Source organism: Pelmatolapia mariae, linkage group LG7, assembly GCF_036321145.2.
Source record: "Pelmatolapia mariae isolate MD_Pm_ZW linkage group LG7, Pm_UMD_F_2, whole genome shotgun sequence".
NCBI classification, from domain to species: domain Eukaryota; kingdom Metazoa; phylum Chordata; class Actinopteri; order Cichliformes; family Cichlidae; genus Pelmatolapia; species Pelmatolapia mariae.
In genome coordinates this window covers 18,222,515-18,242,478 of record NC_086233.1, presented here as the reverse complement: position 1 = coordinate 18,242,478, position 19,964 = coordinate 18,222,515, and the positions used below count along the sequence as shown (strand labels likewise).

The following is a 19,964-nucleotide window of genomic DNA, read 5'->3' as shown; positions in this document are numbered from 1 at the left end:
GACAGAAACAAGATAAATCAATGTGATCAGGCAGCGGAGGTGCATCACCCTAATCAGGTTCCAGACGAGGCTGGAGGGCAAAATTAGATCCAAGCTATCTTGGTCATGAAACTGAATCACAGAACTAGATGCACACCATAATAATCATGCATCTCTCTCTAACACACACACACACACACACCTACACAAACGGTGACTCAAAAGTGGAGTAGCATAGTGCCTTAAAGACTATTTTTAAGGGACTTTGCACATTTTGTGCTTTTCCATGTTTAGATCTGAGGAACAAAAACACACCTCCCACAACTGTTTAATTAAGCAGAAAATGTCGGTGTTCGGGATTAATCTTTGCACCAGTGTGCTAAAACTTTTAATACCTGAACTTTTAATTGGAGGAAAGACTTTATATTTTATGGGAATTTAGACTCCACGACTGCCACTACATTTATCTAACTTGCTTTACAGATTAAGATTTTAAAGAGAATAAATGTTTGTGAATTATTCTTTAAGATTACACACGATGATTTTTTGTTGATCATCTCATTGGTCTGGAGCTATTTGATGAAACTATTGAAAAGTATCTCAGCATTTATCGGTCCAACAGTGAGAAACTGCTTACAATACAATGAAATGCAGTCATGTCATATGATACAATTTGCTGAAAATGCTTTCAATTAATGGTGCCTGCAAAAATATAAAACCTTATATATAATTTTACTCAGAAAAAAATGTATTGCATATATCCTGAACAGTGTTGGGAAGGTTACTTTTAAAATGTATTCCACTACAGATTACAGAATACATGCCCCAGAATATATTTTGTAACGTATTCCGTTACGTTACTCAATCAGAGTAACGTATTCTGAATACTTTGGATTACTTAATATATTATCAAGCTTTTTACAACTACATGACTGTACTATTGCTGTGTGATTTAGTACTATTACTGAAGGTTATTCGCCATACTAATACCAACCAGATTATTAAATCTTAATATAAAATGAGTAACAGTAGGGTGGACATTAGGTAAGGCTGCACTTTTTGGAGCGATCTCGTATAGAAAACTATTCCGCGTGTATATAAAACAGGCCCATGGCTCCAAAAGGGACCTCTGGCTAATACGTCAGTTCCGTGTCGGGCTCGTAACCAAAAACTAGCTTTACTTTGTTGTCTGGGTCAACTTTGCTTGCGAGAGACAGAGAGAGGCGTTGAAAGGCTGCTCCAACGGAACTTATTGTTTGGGAGGAAAACACGAACACAGTGTGCAGTCGAGTCTTAATAGCTTACTTACAACTGGGCTACACTGTCCATGAGGCTACATTCTTTAGGGCTATGCCAATAACACTCTGCCTATTGCCTTCATATTAAATAATTTTTTGAACAATAATTTTTGAAAATATTTCGTCACGTCATTATGCGGGCCGCAAGTAGAGGTGACATGGGCCGAGAGATTGAGACACAGGCATTAGAGCCTCTTAATACCTGTTTTGTTTGGGTTTCCACCGGTGTGAAATTACCAAAAATAGAGAGGGGACAGCTTTACATATGTAACAGGAAAAGACCGCCGTGTAATCCATTTACTTCAACAAAGTAACTGTATTCTGAATACCACCTTTTTAAACGGTAACTGTAACGGAATACAGTTACTCATATTTTGTATTTTTAATACGTAACGGTGGTACATGTATTCTGTTACTCCCCAACACTGATCCTGAATGTCTAAGAGATCTGAAGCATTTAAAATTCCTGCTGCTAGGTGCATAGACAGTGAACTCACCGTCTTTCTCCAGAGGATGGCTCGGTACTGAGGAACACGTTGGTTGTTCTGGTCCGAGAGGACCACCGATAGGTAGAAGGGATTCTTCTCTGCATCCGTGCCCACATAATTTTGGTGGACTATGGTGGACAGAGATCATTTACAGATATGATTAAGATTAAGAGATCAAGATTATTCAACTGATTAACTTATACAATAGTAAAATGGATATTAAATCAAAGCTCCTGCCATAATTTTTACTCTAGGAAAAAAATGATAAATTGAGCTGGAAATTTCTGCCTCCTATAACATTTTGGATTTGGTCCTTACATAAACAGCTAATCCTATACAACACTCCAACAGCATCTGTAATCACTAATGGACAAATATTCAACCCATTCAATTTAAACAGAGGTACGAGATAAGGATAATCATCATCTCTTCTGGCACTTTTCATTGAACTGCTTGCCTCAGCCATAAGATAGACTGATGACATCATAGGTATAGCAACAAATTTGCATAATCAAAAATTCAGTTTATATGCAGATAACATTCTTCTTTATTAACTAATCTGACAACCTCACTTCTGTCAGTCCACACTCTGATCAACTGCTTTGGAAAGTTCTATGGCTACTCAGTCCACTGGTCCAAATCCAAGATTCTGCTTTTCAGCCATACACAGTGGGACGCTGGGACTTATACCTTGGAATATACGCTCCAGCTAATCCAAAGGATATCTTCAAATTCAGCTTTACCCCATTGCTTCATAAAATCCAAGAAGACTTTGACAGATGGAGCTTTGACAGAGTAAGCTATCTACTTGAACTGACCCGTGTTATTCCACCTCCAGGCTGGTTCTCCTGGTGTTAAAGTTTTGATTAGTTTAAGTTTAAAAATTGAGATTTTTCTGTCATAGCAGGGGCCCAGTCATCTCTCTGCTGTTTTATCTGTGTTTTTAGTCTTTTGTTGTTGATGTTTTTTTCATTTTTTGTCTTCCTTCCTGCCTTTTCTTTCATTAAATTCTCTTCTTTCATTCAAAACCTAGAGTTACACAGATCACAGCAGAGTCTCACATTCATGCCTCTGCCTCTTTGGTTGACAGGGTAACATATCCAAACAATGCCAAACAGCCATCCAAACCCAATTAGATGCAGGTTCTCTGCTGCCTCTTTCTTCGTCCTCACCTCAGCTAATGCTTTCTTTTCCTGTGTGTGTGTGTCTCTTTTATTCTATTTGGTTATAAGCTCTGTTTATTCCTAATCGGTGATGTTTTTAAGCTTAAGGTAAGCAGTAACGTGAAGCTGTGTTCCAATTATAGGCTTACTACTGAGCCTCGTTCTTTTTGAGCAGCCCCAAGAATTATTGTCATATTTAATGGAGTATAACAGGGAAACAGACATAGAGAGATTTATTCTTATCAGTAAGATGTGTGCCACTGTGGGTGTTTCATCAAACAGGAAGCTTGTGTTAAAGTAGCTGGCCTTGAGTTCATAATGTGTTGTTTTGTGCAATGCAGTCGACTCTGCCCGGGCTGTGAGACACAGATGGCTCAGCTGCGGTCCAAAACAGGTCGAGCCAAATTTCTTGCGACGTGGCTCATTTTTAAACTGCCCGTGCCATAGTATGATTAGACCCTGGCTAGAAGAGGAAAAAGATGCCTCTTATTCTCTTATTCCATAGCTGATAGTTTTCCTTTCTTAACTTTCCTTCACAGGTATCTCTGCTCTTTACCTCACCTCTCAGCTGATTGTAATCTTCCTCACTAAACTCATTACAGGGATACCTCAGCAATGAGCTTTTAAGACTATGGAAGTAATGCAGAGTGGGAATAATGCGGGTGGAGAAATTATGAAAAAGGTGCAGGACAGGTGACCAATATTAATAATTCCTAACAGCTTCTCACAGTTGCTAGGTTGCTGCACAGTCTCATTTCAGAAGCTAAGGGTAAAATTTTAATTGTGTTATCTTGTGCAGCGTTGTCTGTCTAGTGATACTGTATGTCGTTAGTGAGCTTTCTCCTTGGGTGACGTATTGGGCTGGAGTGTAGTTAAGACTCTCAGTGGGGATATGGTTAGATGCAAATAGGTTTTGGCCTTCAATGAAAAGCGGTGCATGAGGACAAAGCTGATAACAAGCTTCCAAATATGGAGGCATTTCTTGATCTATGTCATGCTAGCTCTGTGCGTGAGTGCATTTTTTAAACAGAGCACAGCAGAGAAGCACTGACCTTTTCCCAAAAAGTATTTAAAGAACCATCTGGTGTGGTACTCTGGATTCTCCAGATGGACATCGGTTCTCCTCCAGGTTCCTGGAGTGTAGTCCAAAGTCTGTTTCAAACACACACACACACACACACACACACACACAAACATACACAACCACACATATGCCACAATGTTATAATGATAGTCACAGCTTGAGTCACAGCAGTCTTCATTGTGGAAAACTGTTACACAATAAAGCAGTACTGATTATATTACAGGGCAGGAAATCAGATACAGCAAAAGCAAGCTATAATGTAACTGTTTATTACTTGTATCATGGCTCTCAATTTAAAAATGTGGGAGGACTAAGGTTTGAGATTAAGAGAACCTTTGTCTTTGCGGATTGCATCACATCCTAAATAATACCAAAATGTTGGACAAAATCGAGGCAGTAAATCATAATAGGGCGGCCTCATGATAGAGATGCATTGTTGCTGCATTCTTAGAAATTGACTTAAAAAGGAAACAAAGATCAGCAAATGCAGGAGCTATTCGCAGTACTGGTGTACTGGCCAGCGTTTGTTCTGCTCACTCAAAGTTATCTCTTGTCATACATTATTAGTAACCAGCTGACAGAGGACAAATGCCATAGCCACAAATAATTTTATGTACGTGTGCATGTATTTCTTCACATAATAATCTTCCTGACTTTTCCACAACAAATGTTTCACAATTAAAGCCTTAATAAGAAATGGGATGGCTTAGTATAAAGGGAATTTAATTAAACACAGATATAGGAAATGTTGAGGCTGTGTAAACAGGATAATGCACTAACTCAAAAGGGACTAAAATATGACTATAGTTATCAAAAAAAGGAATGACGTATATGATCAGTTTAAGCAGGTGAGGTAAATAAAGACCTGCCACAAGAAGAAAAAAACTGTGTTTAAATTTCATCATTTTAACTTTTCCCCACAAAAAAACCCACTAGACAGACTAGATAAAAAAATAATTTTGAAATCCACGTACCCTCTGAAGGTAGCCTGCAGCTAACGGCAGCTTCAAAGTTGGAATGTTTGCTTGCTGTGCTCGAGCTGACATTGCAAATCAATCATCACATCAATATGACAGCTCTGACCAATTTGTCAGTTTGTTTTCATGGGCTCTCTGGCACAAAATAAGGTTTATGATAAATGTCTTTTATGATAAATGTGGCAATTCTACTTCCTCAGGGGAGAAAAAAAGTGTTTGCTGTGCTTTAACCGCACTAACCCCTGTGCATATCACTATATGATGTGAACAATTTCAGCAGCTACAGAAAGCAAACTGGCCTGCATTTAACAAGAAAAAAAAACAACTATGGGAGAAAAGCCAGAATGTATGAAACAGGCTTGTTTTTTTGTCTTAATCATCCATTATTCATCTTGTGACCCCTTAGATATATCTTTTTGACCTAATGGATGAGTCATAAACCCAAATTTGGGAACCACATGAAGAAGCAATTTGTAGCGGCAGCTACATGAGTCATGTTAAAGGGATACTTATTGTCCTCTCTGCTGAGCATTAGATAAGAAAATCAATACCACCTTTATATAACATCGTAATTAGGAGCTTCAGAGGGCCTGGTAGGTATTTTTTGTAACTTTGGACAGAACCAGGAAATCAGTTTTCCCATACTTCCAGTCTTTATATTACTCTACTCTAGCCACCTCTTAAATTAGCTTTAATACTATTTAGTGAAAGAATGGTGAATGAAAAAGAGCTTAAAATATTATTTTATGAAATTTTCTGTCACCTTCAATCAGCCTGAGTTAAAACAGGCCCTCAAAACAATTACGGATCCAAAAATCAGCACAAGAAAACCTTGAGAGCCAGACTGAGACAAGAGGCTTGTTAGGATGCATTTGAGCACAAAAATGTGTGATATAGTGCGCACCTCGTCTGAGGAGCCATTCTCCACCCTGAAGCGTCCTGCCCTCTGAATGGCCCCATCTGCATCACTGGATATCAGCTGAGAGGAAGACAGAGACAGACATAGTGAGAGGGAGACATGGTCAAAATTAGACACCTGATAAACAGTGACTTGTGGCAGACAGTAATAAACCGGCTATAAATACACCAGAGCCGGCTGCACTCACAGAAAAAAGAGGAACCATGGTAAAACATCACCTCCATGTGACAACAGCAGCATTAGCAACCCCTTTCCATGAATATGTTACCAACTACCCCTCTTCACCCTTATTCACTCAAGTCTCCCTTCACTTTAGAAACAGTTCTTAACTTTTAAACTTTTCTCCTAATTTTCCTCAGGCACCCTCTACTTATCACCAAAATTATCTGTCTCTTGCTGACTCACCTCTTACTACTGCAGCACTAGAGAGGAGACATCATGAGATGAAATGGGAAAGTTAATAGTGTGGAGACTGAGTGAAACAAGAGAAGACAAAGCCTGAGAGCAGCTCAGCTATCCTGTCTAACTGTGTACAGCTTCCAAAAATGGTCCCATATTTGGGCAAATTTTGATGCTTAGTCACTCTCTTGCAAAGAGTTGCAGCTGATTTTTGTGCAATGTCACTGATTCCAAATATTACCTAGAATCATCATCATGTCACCATTTCAATTTAAGCATTTCAGACCTGAGGTGTAGTTATAGTTTTCTAGCTTGCTAATTCACATTTCACAGTACTATGTGCACTCCTGTAAAAAGCTAAGTACAGCCCATGATTCAGTAACTTGTAGAACCACCTTTAGCAGTAATAACTTAACAGTGTTTGTGGTGATATGCAGAAGTGTTGTGGTTCGTTCAGACGTACCATTGTGAACATGAGCTGTGCTGGATTTAGAGAGAAGAGGCTTCATTCTAGCAACCTTTCTAAGCAGAACATACTAGTTCAGTCTTTTTCTAACTGAACTGTCATGAACTTTATCATTTAACATGCTAACTGAGTCTGAGATGTAGCTCTACAGGTTTTTTGTAGTTTCTCTGAGCATTGCACAGGCTGATCTTGGGAGAATTTTCTGGGATGTCTTCTCCTTGGAAGATTATTGCACTGTGATAACACACATCTGAATGCTGCCACCAAATTTTTCGCTTTAATATAAGTGCTAAGGCCCTCCTAACTCCCTTGAACGCAGCACAGATGTGTAGGTTTTTCACATGACTATAGCAGTAGACAGTAATTTGAGTCTTTTAAAGCATTTATAATGAGACCATGAATCTAGCAGGAAAGATGAATGGCCTGCGCAGGTCAAACAACAGTCAAATTGAACATTTCCACTAATCTTGATTAAACTAAGTCATTAAGCAATTGCTACTACACATCAAACTACACAAAATACACACTGATAAATCATTCACAATATCTTAAAGTAATATGGTGTTAATATAAGCCCATTACACTTGGCTTGCAGAATTGTTTTTGTTTGCAAATGTGTGTATGTGTCTTTCTATGAATATCTTTTATAAATGCATATAAACAAATGCTGTGAAGTTATTTTTTATAAAAGATCAAGAATATCAATAAGATCAATGATATATAAAGAAAAATAGTCAGTTTTGCTGTTTTTTGACTACTTTCTTCTTGTCCGTGTGGACACATGTAAAACTCCTTTCAGTCTATTACTCTTCACCTCCTCATTCCTCTTTTAAACCCCCATTTCCATCATAGTAACTGATGCTCTGTTACCAGGCAACACATCAGAGACTCTTTCCTCCCATACTGCACTTCCTTTGCCCTTTGAACCTCGACAGAGGTCTCTGATCTTCCAATACATAAAAAAAAAAAGACAGATCTGGCATGGATGTGTATTCCTGCATGTGTTGTGATACATCCAGATGGCCAGAAATGGTTTGGAGAAGCCAAGCTAAAAGACAAGCTAAAAATGACAAGCTAGGTCCTGAGAGGTAAGGAGCAAATACAGAAAACTAATAAACAGTATCCAGTGTCGCTGACCTACAAACCCATATGGAAAAGATATATATAAATCTTATAAAGTTTGTATCTGTCTTGTGTGAAACTTGTATGAAAAGCATACAAGAGTGAAAACAGATATAAGATCCCTAGAAAAATTATATAAATGAAACTTGTATGTTTTGGATACTTACTAAAACAATATATGAAAGTAATGAGAAAGTGGCCACTTTCATGAGTAAATCATGTAAGCCTTATATGATTTACTCATGAAAGTGGCCACTTTCATGAGTAAATCATATAAGTTTTTACTATTTCTTTTCCATATGGGAAGTTAAAGAGTTCGCAACTAACACATAAAGCAGGAGGAAAGCAAGTGTAACAATCACCTATACACAACAAGATTATGGTCAAAAGCAGAATAAGACTATAATGCAGGACTGTGCACTCGTTACCTCAGATAAAGCTCAAAGTAGAGTGTGATGCTGTAAGGGGTTATGAACAATGATAAACTAATAACCAACACAATATTCTGAGTGGCTGCCAAAGCCTGTGCAAAACCTGGGCAAGGCACAATGCTGATCAGTATGAAGAGTGGGTGGTGTGCCCCACTTCAACAGCTCATTAGATCATGACGGCCAGTGCAATGATGAACAAGAGTGATGAGAGAGCATTTATCATGGAGAGAGAGAGACAGAGGGTTCAAGTCCACTCAAAACATTCCTGTGGGTAAGTGAGGATAAAAGGCAAGAGCTTTGCATCCTAAATAAAATCATTAATAACTGTCACTCTGACTTTATTGTTCACACTAAATTAAATCTGATATGGAGTACTGCAGCTGGGGTTTTGGTGCAAAGCTCTTAAATTAAATTTTGCAACTGGCTCTACATTGGGTTGGGTTGAAAATAGGCATTCGCATTGTAACAAGGCTAGTAAGGAAATTGCCGGTTTTATTTATATGCCATCCTCGGAGTTTTTGCCTATCGAGCATACAAGACACTCTTCTGTGTCCGTTACTTTGTGACATTAACTGTAAATTCACGTGTTTTTTGCATTATATGCTGCAAAAGTCATTTGTGATAAAGGATGTCTTCATCTTTTTGGGCTTTCTTCAAATAACTGACTAATCTAAGTTTAATCTGAGCTGATTTAATAATAAACTTTATAAATGCTTCTGTAAGTGAGACCCTTGTATCTTTTGGTTTCAGTGATTGCTTATCCAAGTGGTATGCAAAACAATTTTAAAAATGCTGTTCTGACATGGTATGTGTACACAGTGGGGATGCCAACAGAATAAGTGAGGCAATCAGTGTTTGCTAAAAACAGACATCATGTTTGCATCCATCGTGTAACTTCATGCCATCTTTTGGCCATACTTGACTACTGTCTCTGGAACCTAGCTTGACTACAAGCCTTTCACTCTGCTGTGTATGTCATTTTCCTGGGTGCTGCTAGCAAGAGCAGAAGCCTTGCAAACTGAAACAAGAGAAGCGGTTTTTGGCTCTTTTTGTAAGCACATCAAGGATTTACCTGTGATCCTTAATGGAGGATTGTTAAGAGACTAACCACAGACAATTTTGTGAGTTGCCCCTCCCTCAACTTCCACTGTTCAGAGATCAGTTATGATACTGCATTCAGTACTATCTATAACTGTGTAGATGTATATGGAAACTCTAAACTGAGGTAGCTGTAACAAGAAAGCAATGAGAAAATGACACTATGATTAATATCTGAACGGAAACATCTGCTGTGTGGATTTAGGATGTTTTGCGAAGCAGTTTTTAACAACTCCTTTCGCATGCTTGGAAGGACCAGCATCATGACTCAGGTGATGGAGAGTAGGCTCCATATGTGAAGACTACAAAAAGCATCTTCAGATTAAGCTCAACCGGAAAACAACAAGCGTCCCTGGCTAATATCTAGCTAGCTATTTACAATGCTTGCTAAAACACAATTTTAAAATCACAGTCACCCTAACCCTTAAGTGAAATAAATCTCAAACCAGTAAAAGCTATACGATTTTTTATTAAGGGCTCTGTCTGCAGGTGCTGGCAGTTGAACCAATTTAGCTCAACTGCAAGGTCATGATGAAAGATGCTAGTAAATTCTGATAACCACCACAGAAAGCAAACAGTTAACCTTGCATGAGTGGAAAATGAGTCCGTCTGTTTGCTGTAACTCAAAGAACTGAGACACCGTAAGTGTCAGACACAGTGATTGCAAAAGAAATGGGAGACCTGTAAGTGTTATGTGCATTTATGCAGACTATACTGTAGGCTTGTTGAATTTGATTAAATTGGTGAGTCAAAAAAGAATTCTAACAACATATTTGCAACATTTTTCTTATTAATATGACAGTGATTTCACTCCGCCCTGTACAAGTACAGCACTATAGCTGCATTTACTTCCTTAGGTAAAGTGTATATAATGGCATATTAAAATCAATACAGACCAAAGCATGTTTACTGCAGGTCTGAAGCTCTGATAAATGACAGACTTCTTTGCAATAACTCATTGTGTTATAGAAGAAACTGATGAAAATAAGATGCTCTCTCTTTTTATATGCATATTAAAAGGCATTAAATCTCCCTGCACATTTTTGCATGTCAGGGTATGGACCTGTACGTGCCCATGTTTATAGGTGAATGAATGAGCTTTGCGACTCTGTTAACATCTGTATTTTGTATTTGAGTGCTGAAAATGGAAAGTAAATGTCAAAGCTGTAGGCCACCATCTTCCTCTATTTTTCGTGCCTCCTGCAACATTAACTGTCCAATCGCAAGATAATGGAGGGGAAACCAATGTAGCGTTCATATAGAGCAATGCACTACCTCCCTGGTGGATGTGTTTGTGTGTGTGGCTGGATGTGAAGAAAAAGGAAAGAGACATTCAGTATTAATTGTGTTTTTAGGTAAGTGTTTGTGCTGCAGTGTGTGAATAGGCTTTCAGTTGTTATGGGGTGAAAGAAAGAAAAATGTCAGAAGAAAAGAGAGATTAAGCTCTCTGGGGAGTCTGTGTGTGTGTTTTTGTGTGTTTTTGTGTGTGTCTATGCATTGTGCAGCCACTGCTTTTAAATCATGGAACAGAAGAGTGGCAAAGAAGAAAAAGCTGCACTCCAACGATACCCGGTGGGCTGGAGGAGGCAAAATGAGGGGCAACAGGGGAAAAAGGGGAGCCTGTTATGCTTCTACGCTTTAACAAACAACTCATAAAACACCTCGACACTGCTGGGAAAAATACTGGAGACACAGGAAAAGAAGAAAAAAAAGGAGGACCAAACCTATATACGGTGGGGGAAGTAATTATTTGATTCCCTGCTGAATTCCAAAGAATTTAATTTTGATGGAAATTTAATTTTAATCGAGGCCGAATATCAATCCAAAATGCAAAAAACAAAAACCACATTACATAAAAGTTAACAAAATTGATTTGCAAGTCAGTAACTCTATATAAAATTATAACTGTATATGTAAATAAGTATTGGATGACGAAGTAAAACATGACTTAATACTTGGCGCAGAAACCCTTGTTGGCGAGCACAACGATAAGACGGTTTTTGTAGCTGGTCACCAGGTTTGCAGACATCTCAGGAGGGCCCACTCCTCTTTACAGAGACTCTCTAAATCCTTTTGGTTTCTTGGCTGCAGCTTGGCAACTCGTAGCTTCTGCTCCCTCCACAGATTTCTTATAGAACTGAGGTCTGGAGACCGACTAGGCAACTCTATGACCTTAATATGCTTCTTTGTTGCCTTGGTGGTATGTTTTTGGACACTGTCGCACTGGAAGACCCATCCATGACCCATCTTCAGTGTCTGGCTGAGGGAAGGAGGTTCTGATCCAAGATTTCACAGTACACAGCATTTCTCCTCCTCCAACCACAGTAGGTTGATTTAATGCCTGAGAGCTTCATTTTGGTTTCATGTGACCACAGCGCTTTCTCCCAAGCCTTCTCTGAATCATTTAGATGTTCACTGGCAAACTTAAGCGAAGCCTCTATATGTGCCTTCTTGAGTAGGAGGATGTTGCAGGCACTGCAAGATATCAGTCCATTACAGTGTAGTGTGGTCACAATGGTCTTATTTGTGACTGCGGTCCCAACTGCCTTCAGATCATTAACAAGCTCCCCCTTTGTAGTTATGGACTGATCAATCACGTTCATCATGATCATCCTAATCCCAAAAGGCAAGATCTTTCATTGAGCTCCAAATCGAAGGCGATTGATCATTTTATACTTCTTTCATTTCTGAATAATCGGGGCCAACTTAGATCAAATGCTTATTTTACTCAATGACAGGCAAATCAGTTTATAACTTTTACTCAATGTGTTTTTTCTCTCCAACAAAATGAAACTACCATAAAAATTAGAGACTGTTGATTTCTTTTAAAGTGACCAAACTTACTAATTCAACAAGGGATCAAATAATTATTTTCCCCACTATATAGAAGGGAAAAAACATTAGGTAAGAGAAGCCAAGAGAGGTGCATAATGACAACACAAAGTTGAGCGGTGAAAGAATAACGGATATCTTCACAATTCTTAATCTCATGAACTTAAGAGGCTTTATGGATGAAGCACACTCACACTCCCTCTTACAGACACACTTAAACAGCTCACATTTTAGTGCACGACTTGAGCATTTCACACGTACACAATCTCACACAATCGAGCTCGTACCAGAGCCTCTGATTTCCCCCGAGGCCCACGGGACAAAAAAGAGATGCAGTGCAGAGAGACATGCGTGGGGGGTGTTAAATCAATAATTTTGTGACTGCTGATAGATAATTGATCTCATCAGCGGGCCTGTTCATGCACACCCACAACCCTCCAGGAAAGCAGGAAACACAGAGGCGTAGTTCAGTAGAGCAGGAGAGGATGTGAAAGAGGGCGAGGAGGGAATGGCACGGGGAGGGAGAAAAAGGAGAGAGGCAGGTGCACACTCAGTGAGAAGATATAAAAAAAGAAACTGAAAGAATTAAGATGGAGATTAGGAGTGGGAAAAGAGAGAAGCAGAAACTGCTAAAGAAAAGGACTAAGCGAAAAAACGGGAAGATTAAACAGAGTTCCTTGATTAAAAATAAGTCACTGAATGGGAAGAAGTTGTCAAAAGAATGGTGGAAACTCAGTCTCTTCTTTTCACCTTCCTCTTGGTCTACAGTAATAAAACTCTTCATTGTGTTTTTTATTCAGATGAATTACAGATGCACAGTGGAAGGCGTTGAAGCACTATTAATTGCTCCCATATAATAAGTTATGTAACTTAAAATTGAAGCACTTCCTGAGCTTGGATCAGCATAAAACCCTCCTTCTTCAATCAGACCAAATTCAGTCAGGAAATGCAAACTGAAACTCACAAAAAAAAAAAAAAAAATCAGCTGTACAAGCTGTTAGTCTGCAAAAGAAGCAAAATAATGTGGTACTGATATGACATTGAGCAAACTAAACTCTGCCATACAATATTCCTGAAAGCTCTTAAGAAGGTGCCGATCTTCTAAAAAACACTGCTGGTAGTCTGATTCATCTGACAGATATCCATTTTGTTCTTTTTTGTAATTATTGGCACACAGGATTAAGCTATGAGAGGCTACATAGAATTGTTAGCAGGAGCATTTTATTTTCACTTTCACTTTTTATGAAACATGAACGGGGGTGCAGGGCAAAAGACACACTGTGAAGGAGAGCCAGATTTTAGTAATAACTACATGCAAAGCAGTGTATAAACATATGGAGAGTGAAAAGAGGTTAGAGAATAACTTTTCAGTACATTATGGGAACTCTCCAGCAGCTTACACCTATTGGAGCATAGCTAAGGAAGGGTTCAGGGTCACCTGATCCATCTCGGACTATAAGCTTTATCAAAAAGTAAAAGCTTTAAGACTAATCTTTTACTTTTAAATATCCTAGGAACCATGAGTGTTGGTAACTGTTTGTCTCTCCTTGGTTTAGGCACCCCCCTGTTCTCCTGTGGTGCTGACTCAGGTGACTCAGCACAGAATACAAAAGCTGGGAGAACAACAGGCAGCCCCAGCGAGCCATTTTCAATGTTGTGAGTGACTACTGAGTGGCTGTGTGCAAAGGAAAGTGTTTTGCTTTCTTTGGAATTTTATTTTGGGGTTTTCGATAGATGTAGTGGCTTCACCTGGAGCCTATCCCATTTATCATGGGGTGAGAGGCAGCTTATACCCTAGATGGGTCACCAGTCTATTGCAGTGATATAACTTGTTGTGAACTTGCCTTATTTGACTATTTTCAACCGGACACTTTTAAGGTTTCCTCCCCTCATCCCGTGGCCATTCTGCAAAATGTAGCGATCAGTGATAGTTGTGATTTATTCAGTAAATATAAGCTAAACAAAAAAGGAAAAAAAGGGGGAAAAAACAGCACCCACCCACCTCTGCTCATTACTGACTTTTTAACTATTTCCATAACATGAATAACAGTAACATAACAGTGACTGAAGTGCAAAGAAATGAGGGGAGTTGCTTTTACTTTTCTGTTATATGTGCTTAAGTGAAATGTTTGTTCGCTCAAACGTGTGGATGAGTCACTTTGAGTCTGCACTCGCGACCCAAATATCAGTCGCACCAATCAAATTCAAATTCAGATCAGATATCGGTCCAATCCTGACTCAACATGACAAAAGGATAATCTATGCAGCAAATCCACTTAATTCAAATCTGTGTTGTTCTATGTTTACTACACTATGGGTCACCAGCAGTGCATTGGTTTGGAAAGAAGGGAAAAAAGGATCAGCACAACCACCCACGACATCAGGCTTCTTAGCGTGTCTTCAATAATTTGCATAACACAACACAACTGTGCTGGAACATTAAAAAAAAGGCAATTTGTGGCTGTTTGATCTTTTCTCAACTTTCTGCAAAGAGCCCACAATTCAATTTAGCAATGCAACAAGTCACCCCTTTTAAAATGATTACGACTCGAGACGACCGATGCCTGAAACACGTACGTGTGATTCTGGCCTAATGGATAAACACTTCAGTGTCTGCGTCACAAAAGCAAAACTACACACAGGATACATCTATTTGCTTTTATCTTAATTGCCACTTGTGGCCAAAGTGTCTTCTGCTCGGCCGAATTTATGCAGTTAATAAGCAGACGAACAGACGCGTCGCAAACAGTGTGATACACACTGAGAGTGGGAATAAATGCAGTGTGACAGTGCAGTCAAAAGCCTCTGAGGCAATGACAGTAACACTGGTAGGCAGGTGGGAGCGGAGCCGTCTGCTCACCAGTCGCTGTGTAAGACTGACAGCTAACCTCTCAGCACACACATGCACACGCACCGATTCTGCCAGTAGTGCCAGTCTCATTTAATGTTGTGCACTGCGGCACATCAAATAGCACGAAGCTAAGGCAAATACAATGTCCGCAAGCAGAAAAAATTACCATGAGAATGTGTGTCTGAAGGGTTTTATCCTATTCTTTTTTCCGTTTGGTGCACCAGAGACTGCCAGCACCCACCTCACTGTCACCAACTCCATCACTCAGCCTCAAAGACAATTCAGTTCACTGGAAAAACAAAATTCCATGCTTTCCGAGCTGTTGTGTCAGGATGAAACAATGTACAATTAAGTTTTTTAAAGTGGACGGTGGCGTTGTTGCAGAATGAAATGACAAGACAGGGTGGGCGTCGCTTTTATGACTGTGTTGTTTGTCCCCGTCTATGAACAATGGTGACAGGATTTCTTGCTCAGTTGTGTGGATGAGCACTTAAAAATATAGATTTGTGCCTGTGTGCTGGTTATGAGTTCAGCAATCCAATATTTCTACTCATTTCTACTCATCCAGACTCTTAAAGCTAGACTGCGCTGATCTATAGATCTGATCTGCTGAATTCAGTTCCATATTTCATCACTGTTCACTACAGTGCGAGGAGGAGAGCTAACATTTGGAGCTCATCAGCTTTTCTTTGTGTGGTTTTTGACTTTAATGCAAACTGTGGCCGTGCCTTGTTTGCTTTAACTCTCGTTCTAAGTTTTTTTGTTGCAGCTAACATATATTGACTTAATATCACTTACAGTGCTATGAAAATGTATTTGCCACATTCCTAATTTCTAATTTTTTTTTTAAATATTTGTTAAACTTAAATGTTTCAGATCATCAAACAAATTTAAGACAAGACAAGATTATTAAGGGAAAAAAGCAATTAGAGAAAAAGTAATTGCCCCCCTTGTTAAATCATGGGTTAACCGTCATTAGCCGTTATTTTAGCCGTGATTTTTGGAAAGCTGGGTTCACAGAGACATCCGTGGGAGAGTTCCAAGGAAAATATTCTGTGGAAGCTGAACTGTTCGAAGGTTTGCTTCCCGTTACATCTGGAGTAAAAGTAACACAGGTTTTCAGTCAGTCAAACATGGCGGTGGTAGTGTGATGGCCTGGGCTGGTTTGCTGCTTCAGGACCTGGACAACTAACAGAAAATTCTCAAGGAGAATATCTAACCATCAGTTCATGCCTTGAAACTCAAACTCACATGGGTTATGCAGCAGGACAATGGTCTGAAACACACCAACAAGCAGGGGTGGAAGTAACGAATTACAAATACTCACGTTACTGTAATTAAGTAGATTTTGTGGGGACTTGTACTTTTATGAGTAATTTTTCTAGTGTGTAATTTTACTCATACTTGAGTACAACTTACACCATGTAATCTACTTCGCTACTTATAAAATCAAAAGTCGCTACTGAGTACGCCCACAATTTGAATTAATATTCAAACCTTTTTTGCGGCCTCATTGGGTCGCGACCGCGCCAATTTAAGACGTAAGCAAAGAATAAACTCTGCTGCAGCAGCAGGCACAGGTGTCTAGAGGTGCTAAATGGTGGAGTATAAACTAGTTTATAGACGGAAGATTTGGAGACAAAGAAGCCAAAATGGAGACAGAGGACAACACTGTCAACCGTGAAAACGACGTAGAAAAGACGGAGGACGAGTGCCCGTGGCCGTAGGGAGGGAGAAAAGGAGACAGCGTCCAGATGCAGTGCAAACTTTGTTTGACCTCTACAGTCATTTCAGCTTACAAGACTTCAGCGTCTAATCTAAAAAAACACATTGAGGTAAGAGGTTTTACAACTATACGTGTACGATATTGCTTTCTTATTTTTCATGTGTGTTAAGGTTATTAGTTTGGCTAAGAAATTGTCACCGCCATTGGTTAGCCGGATATTAAAATAAGACGGAGCTAGCTAACGTGCGTGTGTGCATGCATAATTGAGCTACAATTGGTAGGAATGTTTTAGCTTATTATTTGGACAACCACCGTCATTACAATAAATTAAATTTGTAGTTATTTAAAACTCACAGGCCTACAATCAGCTGGCCTATATTTAAAAACACAAACAAACTGGCACACAGTGCTGAGCTGCATCTCAAATTAATCTTCCAGCTCTCAGCTGACATGTACCAGAGCCCGATTGATGGATCAGTTGATCAGTATCATTGGCCTGATATAGGTCTATCATAGTGACATGGCTCTTAATCAGTAGGGTTATATGTTTCCCAATATGATATATATATTTTTAAAGAACATAATGTGGATTGTTTTTATTTGTTAGCTGTATGGGCAGCATTTTTGTGTATGTGATCCCTTTTCTTAAATTAGATTTGCTATGCAAACATACTCTGCTCTCTTAGTATTTTTAGGACCTGACTGATACTGAAAACTTTAGGGTGATAAAAAGGAGTTAAATATTTAGATACTGATACATTGGTCGATACTCTTTTTACAGATAGTATACAGATTACAGAACTTAGAATGTATACAGAAATACATGTTTTTTGCAATGATCGTTCAAAATTGGTTTACACTTGTGAATAAATACAGCAATATGTCTGCAAAATTTGACCAAATTCACCACTCTTTTATACTATGCTAAACAATCAAAGATTAGCTCAAGCCTAGTTGAATGAGGTTTTAAAAATGTGTTTTCCTTTAGTGCAGTGGTTCTTAACCTGGGTTCGATCGAACCCTAGGGGTTCGGTGAACCGGTCTCAGGGGTTCGGCAGAGCCTCCACCGCAGAGGTCACAGAGGTCCAGACACACCCGAATTATCGTGTAAATTTGTGATGACACGCCCCCTTCTGGCCATCACTGGCTGCAGACTGTCATGCTACACTGCTTGGCCAATCAGGGCTGCGGGGAATGTAGCGCGCGCAGTAGTCAACAGGTGAATGTAGTGGTAGTACTTCGTGTGATTTATTTTAACATTTTAATCCATACTAACTATGTCGGGCAAAAGAAGAAAGTGGTTGGACGAATATGTACAGTATGGATTCACATGTATCACGGAACGTGATGGGAGTGAGCGTCCTATCTGCATGATTTGTAACGCCAAGTTGAGCAACTGTAGTCTCGCACCGGCAAAACTAAAGGAACACTTCTTGAAGCTGCATGGAGACGGGGAATACAAGAACACAACACTTGCTGAGTTCAAGGTGAAGAGAGCCAGATTCGGTGAAAGGCCCACTCTGCCTGCTCTTGGATTTGTAGCCGTTAACAAACCGATCCTCACAGCATCGTACGAAGTTGCTTACCTGATCGCAAAGCAGGGCAAGCCACACACCATTGGTGAAACACTCGTGAAACCAGCTGCGTTAAAGATGGCAAATCTGATTCTCGGAACAGCGGCCGAAGGTAAATTATCCCAAATTCCTCTTTCAAATGACACCGTCAGCGACAGAATAGAAGACATGAGTAAAGACATCGTGGCTCAAGTAGTCGCTGATCTGATTTCAAGCCCGGCAAAATTCAGCCTTCAGCTCGATGAGAGCACAGACGTTGCTAATCTAAGCCAGTTTACTGTTTTTGTGGACTATGTGAAGGATGACATGATAAAAGAAGATTTTTTATTTTGTAGGCCTCTTACAACAACAACTAAGGCAGCCGATGTGAAGAAGCTTGTGGATGACTTCTTCAGAGACAACAATCTTTCATGGGACATGGTTTCTGCAGTTTGTACGGACGGAGCTCCAGTCATGCTAGGAAGAAACTCTGGCTTTGGTGCGCTAGTAAAAGCCGATGCACCACACATCATTGTGACTCATTGTATTTTGCACAGGCATGCATTGGCAACAAAAAACTTTCCTCCAACAATGGCAGAAGTATTAAAAACTGTGGTGGAATGTGTAACTATGTGCGAAATAGTGCTCTGAGGCACCGCATTTTCAGCGCATTTCAGCTAAGAAAGCCCTGGATTTTTTTATACCATTTGTTACAACATATCTTTGCGAGCAATCCTTTTCGACGATGCTGGACATAAAAACGAAGAAAAGGAACAGACTTTTCTGTGAAAATGACATGAGACTGGCACTTGCCAAGGTGAAGCCAAGCATATCTGAACTGGTCTCTCAAAGGCAACAGCAGAAGTCACACTGATTTGCAGGTATGTAATTTCTTGTAAGTTCATGCATTGTGTTGGTTTTGTTCTTTGAACAAGGTGATGTTCATGCACGGATCATTTTGTGCACCAGTAAAAAAACATATCTATGTCTTGAATTTGGAAAAAAAAAATTTCACTAAAGAGGGGTTCGGTGAATGCGCATATGAAACTGGTGGGGTTCGGTGTCTCCAACAAGGTTAAGAACCACTGCTTTAGTGTTAATCACAGTGATGTTATGAAGTAATGTATGAACCTGACGTATGATAACATTAATCTCTACAGAGGAAACATCCATCGAAGATTGAGCAGTACAATATCACTGTGGCATCAACATCTCGTCAACGAAAGACCACAGCCACACCAAACAAGCTCTCAGCAAATACACAAGCCAAGTTACCAGACCTGATGTTGAGAGCTGCAAACAAAGATGTTCCACAAGCAACTGTTGACAAGCTTGTCATCAATTTCATATGTGAGGGTCTACAGCCATTTGCAGTGGTAGAACAGCCATCTTTCAAAGAATTGGTTACCACATTACAACCTCAAGCCAAAGTCATCTCCAGACCCACTGTCCGTGCCAGAATCTGTGAAGCTGCTGATCACATGAAGATGACTTTGGTTGCAGCATTGGATAAAGTCAAATTTGTTGCTACCACTACTGATTGTTGGTCAGCTCATCAGAAAAGTTACCTTGGAGTCA

General features: G+C 39.6%; 1 protein-coding gene across 3 annotated transcripts in view; it reads right to left on the bottom strand.

Moving 5' to 3' along the window:
• The window catches only part of garnl3 (GTPase activating Rap/RanGAP domain like 3), a 90,434-nt gene that overhangs the window by 29,804 nt on the left and 40,666 nt on the right, over positions 1–19,964 (bottom strand). For all 3 annotated transcript variants that reach the window (XM_063478209.1, XM_063478211.1, XM_063478210.1), the window contains exons 3-5: positions 5,894–5,968; positions 3,981–4,080; positions 1,775–1,893 (exon numbers count right to left, since the gene is read on the bottom strand). In XM_063478209.1, coding sequence (XP_063334279.1) covers positions 1,775–1,893; positions 3,981–4,080; positions 5,894–5,968 — 294 coding nt within the window. The remainder of the gene's footprint in view (positions 1–1,774; positions 1,894–3,980; positions 4,081–5,893; positions 5,969–19,964) is intronic.